This window comes from Lutjanus erythropterus, chromosome 15 (assembly GCF_056507025.1).
Source record: "Lutjanus erythropterus isolate fLutEry1 chromosome 15, fLutEry1.hap2, whole genome shotgun sequence".
Lineage (NCBI taxonomy): Eukaryota > Metazoa > Chordata > Actinopteri > Lutjaniformes > Lutjanidae > Lutjanus > Lutjanus erythropterus.
The window spans coordinates 15893395-15906639 of record NC_139331.1 but is presented as its reverse complement, the minus strand read 5'-3'; the positions used below and the strand labels follow the sequence as shown (position 1 = coordinate 15906639).

General features: G+C 41.7%; 1 protein-coding gene across 5 annotated transcripts in view; it reads left to right on the top strand.

Moving 5' to 3' along the window:
* The window catches only part of ino80 (INO80 complex ATPase subunit), a 50965-nt gene that overhangs the window by 17503 nt on the left and 20217 nt on the right, over positions 1-13245 (top strand). For all 5 annotated transcript variants that reach the window (XM_084738162.1, XM_084738163.1, XM_084738161.1 and 2 more), the window contains exons 25-27: positions 126-342; positions 4895-5035; positions 5733-5958. In XM_084738162.1, the coding sequence (XP_084594288.1) occupies positions 126-342; positions 4895-5035; positions 5733-5958 (584 nt within the window). The remainder of the gene's footprint in view (positions 1-125; positions 343-4894; positions 5036-5732; positions 5959-13245) is intronic.

The window sequence follows — 13245 nt, the reverse complement described above, 5'->3', positions numbered from 1 at the left end:
AATAATAATGACCAAAATTATAATGCAGTTATGGTGACAGCAGAATTCTTTATAAAGTATTTCCTTAAAAAATCATTTTATAATTAATTTTTTCCTCCCCGGCTTCCTGCTACTTTCCTTCACAGATGGTTAGCCCTTTTTCTGTCCCTCAAAGCTGCGTATCGGCTCCACTATCAGCGCCTGTTCAGCCTTGAAGAAGAGAGTCGGGAGGAAACCAGAGACTTGCAGGGGGACGGCGGGAGGTCACAGCCCAGGAGCAAGTGTCTGTCTCGCAAGGACCTAATTCTGTGGCTTAACAGACCGACCAGTTTCCCAAACACACACACCAGCCTTGTCCTACAGGTGAGAAACACATAAGACACACACACGATCACTCACACACACTGAAATCTATGCATGGTAGCCATTTGTTATACACAAGGGTGTGTGACAGACAGGTGAAACTCCAGAAGTGAGACACATTCTGCTGACGATGCTGAAATTGTCCCCAGAGCATCAGTCAGTGTTTGGCCACACAGCTTGCTCTCTGCCCCAGGTTTCCTCCCCCTCCTCTGGGATCCAGTGTGGAACCCAATCCCTCTGTAGCCCTGTGACCCAGTAACACTGTCCTCCCTCTGTAGTGTACCTCCAGTGTCTGTGCAGACCAGCATCTGTCTGTAATTCTTCTGTAGAGACAGTAATCAGTCTTCCAGCTCAGGTACACATTCTGCATTTATCAAGCCACATCTACTGTGTCACATCAATGTGGAACCTCTTCTGATCTTTGTGCTATTTTAGGATTTTTTTTTTCTTTCGTATTGAATAAACAGACATTTAAATCACACATATAAGGGATATGTGGTTGATATGATAGTGGTGTTGGCTGAAAGCTGTTCTTTCAGAACCTCAGAGGCTCTGATGCTTAAAGGAAAGCTGATTCTGAGGACGATTGTAACAAAAGTTGGAGTTGGTGTGGTGTCATCGTCTGTTTTTACCCTTTGTTTTAGTTGTCTTTTTAATGACAATGAGACATGGCCTATTTAATCACAATACAAATGACATTTAATAGACAGACCAAACTTCAGAGAATGCATTTATTAGGGCATTGAGACAAAAGATATCTGGCACATCATAACTATTGGGCTCAGTGTTGCCAACTTGGTGCCTTTTCAGACCCTTTTTGCAAATGTCTTTCTAAAAAGCATCTAGTGACAAATTTAGCAACTTACTCCATCAGGGTAAAAGCAAGATATATATTAAAATATATTATATTATAATTCATTCCCCTGCATGCTGCTCAGAGTAACGCAGACTACCTGTCTTCCTGTCTTGAAAATAAAACAACTGTCCAGCTTACTGTTAATAAAAAGGCCTATTAAAGGATGGCAGTCTGGAAAAACATGAGGCGCTCTGATGATAAAAATTAAAGTCCTTCATTAATTCAAGGATATGCCGATGCGTTTTGACTCAGTCTTCATCAGGGCATAAGTGCGATGTGAAACGGTTGTCATATTTTAAATCTAATCTTATACTATAACAACATGTCGATTGAAGAGGAAAATAAGATAAAAACGAAACAAAAAATAAAACTATCATCATGCAACATTATACTGAAAATTAAGGTTAAAATAATAGTGATATAATTCTAAGGTTCCAAAAATATAAATAGCACCCTGCACAATGGGAGCATTTAAGATGAGTAACCCTTAATTAAGTTGGTAAAAATACAGTGAGCAACGACATAATGGCAACAACAAGATGTGTAATACTGAGGGGATGATTATAATACAATGATAGCACATAGAGTGGGGCAGGCCGGTTTGAGCTTCAGTTCATTTCATCTTTTCCCCCTGATTCCTTCATGGATTAAAAAAAAAATATTGGAAATGTGATTTCCATGTGCTGAGTTTGCTATTATTTAACCAAAGATTTCTCCATCTTTTATTTGGCTTTTGGTGATCCCTTCCTTCCTACAACTGACACAACCACTTGTTTTGGTAGATCGCCCTCAGTGTTTTAATCTGTCAAAAAGACGAATGGCTTCAGATTTTTCTGTTATTGTTTAAAATATGTAGTCAGAGATGGAAAATATTCAGCTAACACAACCTCTGTGGTGTGGGTTAGGCAAATATTAGCTCTTACACGGCTCCAGCATGTTGCTGCTGGTTCACAGGAGACATGGTAAGACATGGCAGTGAGTGGTACTCTTTTTTTTGTTCCATCAAACTGTTCTGGTCAAGTGTATCACCCCACAGTTCTTTTCATCTACTCTCAAATGCTTTCATATGTGTTGGATTGTACGCTAAGAAGCACAGGGTTACATTGTAACAGCACATATTTCCTCCATTATTATGTATTATTTGGCAATATGGAAGCCTAATTATTACTTAGAAGGAGACAGTACAAAGTATAGGTGCCAGTTCAAATATACAGACCACCTAAAAAAATGTGAAAAAAATTGCAGTCTGCAAACATAACCTCACTGTTTCTGCTGAGCCAAAAAAGCATAAAAAAAACACATCCCATCAAACCCAGCAGCTAGATATGTATCACATTGCCATCTTCTACCAATTCTAACTCAACTTTCTGTGTGGAAAATACTCAGGAGAAAATGCTGTCGGGGTAATTCCATCCTCCTCTTCCTCTGCTGGCCTCATCACACTGAGTCAGGCAGCTGCTGGGCGTCTTAGGTTCCCCCCTGGAGCGGCTTAAGGAAAGAAAGAGCAGAAAAACCTTAAGAAGCAACTTCAAATATGATAGAAAGAGAGGAACTTACAGGCACCTGGAGAGCTAATACTGTATGTGTGCTGGATAGCCACGCTGACCCCAGATTCCCACTTGAGCTCCTAGAAATTACTCACTCCAACAGCTTATGCCAACTTCTTTCAACCCCTCATTTTTCTTTTGAAGCTGTGTGTAGCCGGCGCTTGCAGTGCCTCTTCTCCCTGCTCGGCTCATCGCTCTCTAGCTCTGTACTTGACAGTATGGTCAGCGTTGCTTTCAGCTTTCCTGCTGCTCCTGTTTGGGAACTGAAAGAAGCAGGCAGCTCTGAATACCTCCTTAGCATGTTTACTCATTCAGCTTAAGGGCACTGCTTCAAATGGGCTCTCTGTGCATCTATCAGGGTTTCTGCAGGTCCTTTAAAAGTCTAAAATCAAATGCTTCTTAAAATGTCTTATTTCGACAAGTCTCCAAAAATATTGAATAATGGAGTTAACATCACTTTTATAGTAAGCTGCATGATCATCAGTCAGGCTTTTAAATATTTTTGGCAGAATTTGTATTGATCACGCAGTGTTAATGTTTTTCTTAACTGACAACTGGGTCACAAATCTACTTGCCCCTAAAGGCAATTTTTACATGACCCTGTACAAATTGTCTTAATTATTAGTGGTTAGCAAATTTCAGCAAAAACCAGAGTTAATTGTCTTGTTGAATTTAGAGCTGCAACGTCTATAAAATGCAAGAAAACAGTGAAAAATGTCAATCCCTGTTTTAAAAGTCCAAGGTGATATCTATCAGTTTAAAATCCAAACATATTCCGTTATTATGATAATAATATTTCAAAACCAACAATGAAAACTGAAAACAGTATTTTAACCTATTTTCTTTATATTTTTTTAAAATTAAAATTCTGGTATTTTTTTTGTAAATTTAACATTAACAATTACATAATGTAATTGTTTATTATAGGGCTGCAACTAATGATAATTTTCTATATGAATTTATTTTCAGGATTAATCAAATAGTCTGTAAAATGTCAAATCACAGCCGTCATCATGTCTTTTGTCTAACCAGCAGTCCAAAACCCAAAGACTTGTGAAAAGCAACAAATCATCACATTTAAGAAGTTGCAACCAGCAAGTGTTGCGACTTAATGAGATGATCAAAATAGTAATTTTTTTAGACCAGTGATTCCCAAAGTGTGGGCTATGAAGGCCAAGCAGGTTGGCCTTGAGAGTTTCAATTTTCTGGTTGAAATTACCTTAAAATATTTCTGATTATTTAAAAAGGATTTAGAACTAATACAACAAACTCATGGGATGTGTTATTCTGCATTACTTCAAATTCAACAATGACTTCAAATTGGGTTGTGGCATTTTTAAGTTTGGGAATGGCTGTTCTAGACAAATAATCAAATAGTTGCATCTCAAGTTTATCAGATGGTATGAAGTCATTCAGTATGAATTTTCTCACTATCACTGTTTTGTCTGATGAAACAGGATAGAGAATTGGCTTGAAAAGAAGTCATTTTATAAACTCTGCCATTAGATGGCACTGTGTATCCACCATTTCTGTGGCGTCACTCAGCAACATAAACACACCTTTAATATATTCCATTAACACCTACCACTGCATTATACTTGATTTATTCATCTTCATCTCTTCAGCATCACCTTCGCCCAAAATAAATGTATGATGTATGTCTTGTCCAAAAGGTCTTGGCAACTAAAAGATTACACGATCATGCAGTTTATCTTGTGACAAAGGCAACTAAAATCATATAAGCTGTGTAATCATATGTTTTACATAATATTTTAAGCATGTATTTGAAAGTTTATATAACATTTCTGGCTTGGCAGCCAGTGAAACTCAAATATCCTGTTGGTGCAGTTTATGAAAACATGAGTGCTGCACTCGGTAACCTCTGTAGGTTTCAATTTGTTTACATCTATTTTGCTGCAGCAGCTTTTTATATTTGCTGTAATTTGAAGATAATGTTTTCTTCAATCTCCCCACTTTACCACAAATCAAAGAAAGCAGGAATCCGTTCAGCAGGAGGCGTAACATCAACTGATGGTTTTGAAATTGCTAGCAATTTAATGCATTTCCCCTCTCAGATATAATCACTGTGTTTGTGAAGTTTTTGCCGTAACGAAACAGGATAGTAAAGTAGATTTTGTGTGCGTTTCAGGACCTGGTGTTCACAGCGTTCAGGCCAGGCATGATGGGACATACAGATGTGATGATCTACAGTCGAAACTCTGCCACCTCCTCGCTGCGGCCCTGCCAGCCCACACTGCCACCCAAGTTCCTGCTCGCCGCCACACCCAGGGTATGGATGTGTGTCCATCTGTGTGTTTGTGTGGACAGTCTGTGTATGTGTATGTGTGTGTGTGTGTGTGTGTGTGTGTGTGTGTGTGTGTGTGTGTGTGTGTGTGTGTGTGTGTGTGTGTGTGTGTGTGTGTGTGTGTGTGTGTGTGTGTGCTGGCCTTGTAAGACAGACATGCATTTGGGTGGTCGTGGAAAGGGAAGAGGGAAGCGCTGTTGCCTTTGTAGGCTTTCAACAATGAGCTACTCTTATCTGTGAATGTGTGTGTGTGTGTGTGTGACTGTGTGTGGTTGGGATGTGGGGGTCAGTACTGTGGCTTCCAGCTGCATTTAAAACAAACAGAGCCTCTAAAAAAGGCTTCTTGCTCAGGTTGTTCACCAGCTGTTAAGCTTGCTCTTTTCCTCCTCCTATACACACACATACACACACCGAGAACCTGCTGATTCAGTGAAACCAGCCTTCATGCAGTGGTTTTTCCTCTATCTGTGCTATAAATCTGTAGAGAATACATTTCAGTCAGAGGTTTTGTTTTTTAATTAATTGTTTGATTTAAAAGATTACAAAAATAACCACATGCAAACAAAAGCAAAAGTAATACTTACAACACATTATGCTGAAATCTTCTTTCTCCCTCCACCACACACAATATTATCTTTTGTCTCAAATATAGAAGACCCAGTCTTTCTTTTTGGTTTCCTAGGTGACAGCAGTTCCCATGGAGCGTTATTGTGATGACCGCAGTGCAGAGTACGAGTGGCGGGTGACACGTAGCGGAGGGGGCACAGTCTTCAAACAGTGTTTCCTCTACGGCTCCCCTGAACTCGCTTCAGAATGGTGCGCGAGGGCCAATGCCTTCCACCCACAATGCCCCGGGGGTGTGATGGCCCTTTACCCAAGACATGGATGGTCCTTCATTCGGATACCTGGTGAGTACTTTGTTTGTGTGTTGTGTTTCTGTTTTGCTCACTGGAGTGTTTGTTGGTTTGCTTTGAACTGAGGTCATCGGTCAGGTGTGCAGCTCTGATGTAGCTCACATAGGCTAATCTGATGCTGTGTAGCTAAAGGGTAACAGATAAATGCGTGTTCACATATTAGTCATGACCAGCACTGACAATTAATGACTTATGTTTAAGTTAAGTTTGTAACGATTACAATTTGTGACTGCCAGTCCACAGCAGCAGAGTGCATTGCCATGCAGATGACTCCTGTGGACAAAAAAGTGTTCATAATAGTTAGGATTATTTGATGTAGGGTTTTAGGAGGTGCTTATCGATAGTCAGTGTATTAGGTACAGAAAATGCTGGCTAGCACAGCCTCAGCCAGGAGAGGAAGAGAGGCATACCAGCAAGAAAGCTAAGCAATTAACTACTGTGGACGGAGTCAGCAACTTAAAAAAGGTCTGCCAGAAAAATCATTATCAGTTTAAGTGTACGTTATATTTAGAATATTTTGCCTTTTCTGATGGGGAAACTGCTGTTATATAAGCCAAATACCACAACCAACCAACCAAAATCCATACTTGAAATCAGGTTACTAAGCAGAGTTTGGTTGGTTTAGAGAGAGCAATATTTGGCAATATTTGGTTTATATAACTACATCTTCTTGTCAGAAAAGTCTGGCAAAGTAAAGGGGAAAAATATTCTAAAGATAGGGTGGGCTTACACTGATATTTATTTTTTTAGGTGGACCTTTTTCAGGTGGCTTGAATACCCTTTGTTGCTGGCCCTGTCAAAAGCAGTACCTTGCTTAGCTTCTGTGCTGGTACTCCTCTCTGATCTACTGTAGCAAAAACACTGACTATCGACAAGTAGCTCATACAACTTCACTTAAAATAATCCAGACTATCCCCTTAAGTAGCTCATAGTTTGCTTTACATTAATTTATGTGAGAACTGTAAGTTTTATCAAATGGTGGATATCCAGTTTTTGACTGAAGGGTGATGTGAAAGGGGCCTGTGGGAGAATCTGCAGAGGCCAGCACAGGGTCAGCAGGGCAGAGCCGGCCACATCACCCTCCTCTGTCACTGCCTGTCTGTCGGCCAGGCGGCTGATCCCTTGCAATCTAATGGAACTGCTGAGATAAAGAGCTTCTGCAGGAGTTCACTCACGTAAACACCTGCCAGCGAGTTCCATTAAGTTTCGAATGCAGGATTGTTGGTGTACGTGTGCTTGCAAGTGCTTTATCAGAAGTGCTTGGGCTTGTTGAGTTAAGGGTCAGCTGGAGCAGCTGATTTGCTGCCAGGGTTCAGATGACTGATGGATGTCCAGGGTGAGAGAGGCCATTACAGTTTTACAGACAACACTTCCCTTCTCACTGACCTGCATAGCCCCTCTACCTCTGATAAACTGTCTCTGTCATGGATTATGATGACTGCTCTCTTTTTGTTTTGTGTTAAGGTTCCTGGCACAGAAAATGGACATGTGTGTCATTTTTACATGTTTGATAACCTACCAGCACACTAATTTTGAGGGTTTTAGTGAAGTAGGGGTGTTATTTCCTACAGTAGATGGCAGCTGGCACACCCCTAGTTTAGAGAAACTGAGAGAAGTACCAGTATAGAAGCCAAGCATTGAACTGCTGTGGACAGGGTCAGCAATAAAATGTATTTTAGCCACTTTGAAAGATATTCACGTAAACAAATCTAAATCAGTTTAATTGTATGCTTTGTTTAGAAAATTGTCACCACTTTACTTTGCTGTCAGACAGTCTTTTCTAATGGGAAACTGCTGTTATATAAGCCAAATGTCACTCTCTCCAAACTAACCAAACTTCATAGTCAAAATCAGTAATTTTATTTCGCAGTACATGGGAGTTGTTGGTCTCCAGCTCTCTATATTTTGTTAGTTAGTTTGTGTTATTGTGTGTCTTTGGTGACACAATAACACAAACAAATTAACAGATAGAGGCAGCTGTAGACCAGCAACTCCTGTTTTCTGTCCCTTTAAAGACGCACTGTTTGGTGGTAGTATAATCTCCAAACATGATTAAAAAAAAATAAATCCTATATAGACACTCTGAGAAATTGTAATATTGTAATGGTACGTTTTTGTCTTCTACCCATTTGTGTGTATACATGCACTTGTGAGAGTGTTTGTGTGTAAAAGTGAGAAACAAAACAAGTATTTGTGTGTCTGTGTGAGAACCGTCTGAAAGCTCTTGTGAAGTTATACGGAGGCAGACAAAGCGAGGAAGTTTAGCTACTGGTCATTGTTTCAGTGCTTAGTTAGGTAACACTAATAGATGGTCCGTGTGTGTGTGTGTGTGTGTGTGTGTGTGTGTGTGTGCCATCGGGTCCATTCAGAGAACAGCACTCACACGGGGCCCTGAGGTGTCTCTCACCTCTCCCCACACACTCTCCCACGCTCAGCAGCGTTGCCCTTTCTTCACACACACACACACACACACACACACACACACACACACACACACTCATAAGCTGAGGACAAGCCTCACCCCCGTCCCTCCCGCTAACGGACAGGGCTGCGAACCGATCTGAAATCAGTATCTGGCTACGGCCTCTCAGTCCGTCTGGTCTCCCACTTCTTTCTCAGCCTCAGTAGGAAGGAAGTGACCCAACACTCCGGCACCCGTCCTCCGCTGAACACATTGTTGCCACATCAAGGCCCAGATATGTACAGTAGCCCAGCTGAAGTTTCCCACCCTCCCTCTCCTCTGCACTCCCAGCCCCACACCTTTCAGAACAAATGGCAGAGCTGAATAACTGTTTGTTTTGAGCGCCATGGCGTGAGTACGGCTGCCCACTGATATCGACGGAGGAATCTAATCGGAGGACTTATTAGGAATCAGGCCACAGAGGAGGAAAAAACAATTGAGGCTGTAATGTCTTGGGTCTCAGATTTCTTTTTTGTTTTTGATGTCATTATGATGGCAAAGACAGACATTTTTCACCCAAAAAAGAATGAATTATGTAGTCTACATTAATTAGTCTACATAAGTGCATGAGACACTTCCCAGCAGTGTCTCATGCACCAAATTTTATGGTCAGTGTAGGAGAGATGTGCCAGCTTCACTGCAGAATCAGATTGCATTGCAAAGTCTGCATTATTGTAGCCGGCTTGTGGTTAGCAGAAGGTCTCTGGAGTCTGTGTCAGGGGGAGAAATAATCCGGTGGATTGTGTATTTCCCAGTCAGAGTTTCTCCAGTATCTGCCAGTGTTGTAACTGAGCTAAGACTGTCACCTCAAACTAGACTGACTAAGTTAGTGACTGACATGTAGTCATCAAGTCTGAGCCACCAGGACATGACAGGAGAGGTGGTTTTGACTATAATTTGAGAGACATTCCAGTCTTGTTTGTTTGCTAAATTGCAGCAGTTCTGCGGTTGCCTCGCTTTCACTTTCCGGAAACTTCATATATAGCAACAGTAAGGTCACTTTATGTTCAAATGGAAGCATGCGGAGAGATGCTATGCGTCAGGTTAAAGGAAACAGTTTTGAACATGCGTGCCATATGATTATTTGCAGAACATTCCAGTGTGACACAGAAATAACCTTCCTTGCTGTCTGTGTGGCCCCTGTGTCGCTTTTCAGTAATTAGAAGGAACTGTTCCACAAAATGACGGCCTTCTCGCTATAGTTCCTACTCCTGACTCTTTTTCTAGTGGTATCGTGTGCTGGGAATTGACTGTTGAGGAATGTGTGAGAAGGAGACGGTAAAGGACTGTCTGCGTATCAATCAGACTATGAGAGAGTCAAGGGAGAAGCCAGTCAGGTCTGGCCCAGCAGCCCACATCAGGCTGTGGGAAATGCAGTTCTGCCTTCCTGTCCCTTCAAAGAAACTCTCCTCTCCAGCAAAATGGCAGGAAGCTTCCCCCGGGCCCTCTGATAGACAAGCACAAAACAACACAGACGGCCAGCCTCACCACATCACCGTCTGACTCTGCCCTCTCTAGCTGCATTAAACTGGCACCGGTAACCGTCTGTGGAATTTAGGAGAGAAAAAAACAAAACCAAAGCCAAGTGTGTGTAAAGGGACAAAGATGTTTTGATTTCCTGGTCTAATTTATGGCTATTAACATGTCCACAAAAAGGAAAAAAGAGTGTTTCACTGATGCATGAGAAACTGAACTCCCATAGCAGACTGAAGGGGGAGACATTAGCCACATTATTATACCTCTGTGATGAGATCTTTGAACATGGAGGCCAAGAAGTATCTAGCTCACTCCTGTCCCTTAGCCAGCTAGCTTTCATCTGTGGTGTGTGTCGAGTTGGTGCTGGCCAGGGGTAACTAGCAGTAATCTATCTTAATGACAGAGTTCACAGTGGGCTGCTGTGGTGTGGTGAGATTCCCCCACGAATCTCGGAGTCCTCCACAGACTGTCTGTCTCTGCCCCTGCTTAACGACTCCTAGAGAACCGAGGGAAGCGCTCGTCTTGCATGTTTGAGGGGAGACTGTGATGTATTTGCAGACGTGTATATACACGCACAAAAACACAGTCCATCACTGACTTTATGTCATATGCACACTCTTAGAAATAAGGGTTTCTAAAGGGTTCTTCCTGAACGGCCGAGGTTCTGCCAAGAATTATTTGTTTCTGAAGATCCTTTTTTTTTTAAAAAAAAAAGGGGTTTCACAAGGGTTCTTTGCAAGAACCCCCTGTGTGTGTGTTCTAGATAAAACCCTTGGAATGTGAAAATGTCACTGGTAGAACCCTCTGAATGTGTTCTAGATAAAACCAATGGAATGTAAAATGATTCTCAGAAGAACCCTCTGAGTGGGTTCTTGTTGGCACCCTTGAAGTTGGAAAGGTTCTTGGTAGAACCCCCTTGTTGTGTTCTAGATAAAACCCTGAAATATAAAAAGGTTCTCTGTATAATGCCTTAGGTGTTTTCTTGATAAAAACATGGAATGTTTGATGAATGAATGAATGTCACTGGTAGAACCCTCTGAATGTGTTCTAGATAAAACCAATGGAATGTAAAAGGATTCCCAGGAGAAGCCCCTGGGTGGGTTCTTGTTGGCACCCTTAGAAGGTGGAAAGGTTCTTGGTAGAATCCCACTTGCTGTTTTCTAGATAAAACCTTGGAATATAAAAAGCTTCTCAGGAGAACCCCCTGAATGTGTTCTTCTTTTTGGCACACTCACAAGGTAGAAAGGGTTTATGCTGGATTCTTGGCAGAACTCTCTGAAAGAATTTGAAGTGGAACCTTTATAAAAGATTCTGACAGGAACCAGAAAGGGTTCTCCAATGGGGACAAGCTGAAGAACTCTTTATGGTTCTCGTCATCATCTTTTTTCCGGAGAGTGGAGTCACACAGAGACATTTTTGTGCTTTTGGAAATGCGTGTTTGTCACTTGGCGTTGCTCCAGAGTGGAGATACAGACTTCACCTCCAACTCCAACAAGGCGCTAAATTCTCCTGTTTTCTGTCTATCACTTCACTCCCAGCTTCCAAGACCTCCTGCTGGCATCTGGCTCTTAGCTCAACTGATGCTGCAGCTGCGAGAAAATTAAGTTTAAGTCCGAGTTTTGTCAATATGTGCAGAAGCAGCAAAGTAGTGTCAGGCTAATATTTCCATCATCAGCAGTGCTGAACAAGTGTTGCCCATTGACTTATTGATTGCACAGTGTAATGTATCATTATACAGTGAGGGGCTGACGCTCGGTTCGATCGTTGATTCGACCTGCTCCGTGGCCCCCCATCTGTCTCTCTTTCTCACATAACCGTCCATCCATCTTCTTTCATCAGTTCCCAATTTTTTTTTTCACTCTGCTATCTCACTGCTGTTTATCTCCTCCTCTCCACTCCGTTTTGATCGGATCTGGCTTGCTTCCCTCCCTGGTTAGGGCGGCTCCGCTCTTGGCTTTGGCAGCAGCAGCAGCAGCAGAGGGGAAGGGGACAGGACAGGACAGAAGATTGTAGTGGCGTATTAATGAAATTAGCGCCGTAGTTGGTTTGGGAGTATCAGGCGCCAGGCACCAGGGCTGGGCCGGGGTTAATTAGCTGGCAGCAGGCCTCTAATTGGGTCAGGACCGTGTCAGGCCCCTGGCTCTGGCCCTACAGGGATTGGATTACACCGTCGGGGGACAGACAGTAGGGGGAGGGAGAGAGAGGGTGTGTAGTATCGGAGGAGGGAAGGATGGAGAGGGAGCTGGAGGGTGCAGTGAATGTGGTAGAAAGGGGGAGAGGAGAGGAGGGACGGGAGTGAAGCTTAATCTGCCAGCAGGAGGTAAGGAGAGGAGGAGACGGGGAGGGCTGGCTGGGTGAATACCGCTGTTAGACTGGATTGGATTTAGGCGGGTAGGAGGGGGGGGGCTGCTATGAAAAGGGGGCAGGGCAGGTGGTGAAGCTTGATATGTGTATCCATAGCAACGGCAGAGTGGTGTGAGACCACATGGGATTTGCTTGTGTTTTGGGGTGTGGTCTCAGCACAGTCCTTGTCCTTGCCAGTCCATGATTAGAAAGTTGTTTTGTGTCCATTTCAGAGCATTTTAATCCAAATTTTTCATTCTGACACTCATGTCCTCCTGAATATGATGATGTGATCTGAGGATCCTTTTGTTTTGCCTTCAGCTAAATATGATATACATGTTGCTGCTACAATGAAAACAAAATTGAATTTCAACTGAAAGAATCTTGAAGGCCAGTTCATTTAAATTGCCATATAGGGCCAGGCGATAGACAGTAGCTCAAAATGTTATCACATTATTTTTGTCAAAATTGATAATTATTAATAAAGGTTAAATTTCAACACTTTACTTTGAATTAGAGCTGCAACAGTTATTTGATTAAATAATTAGTTAACTGTTAGAAAATTAATTACCAATGATTTTATTGAGTAATTGTTTCAGTCATTTTTCAAGCAAAAATGTCAAATATTTGCTAGTTCTGGCTTCTTAAATGTGAGGATTTGCTGTTTTTCTTTGTCATTTATGACAGCAAATGAAAAGTCTTTGGGTTTTGGACAAAAGGAGTCATTTACAAATATCACTTTGGGCATGGGGAAATTGTGATGAGCATTTTCCACATTATTTGACATTTTATGGACTGAATGTTTAATTGATTAATGCAGATTGAGCAATAATAAAAAGTATTGTAGGAAGTTTATGAGCCAAGACGTAATCATTATGCATGTTCATACCAGTCTGCATTTAGGTAAAACTGTTGAACATTTTATTGAACAATTTTCTATTAAATTTTTCAATTCTCGATTTTGTTATTGATGAAATGTCTGTTCCTGATACATATTATAA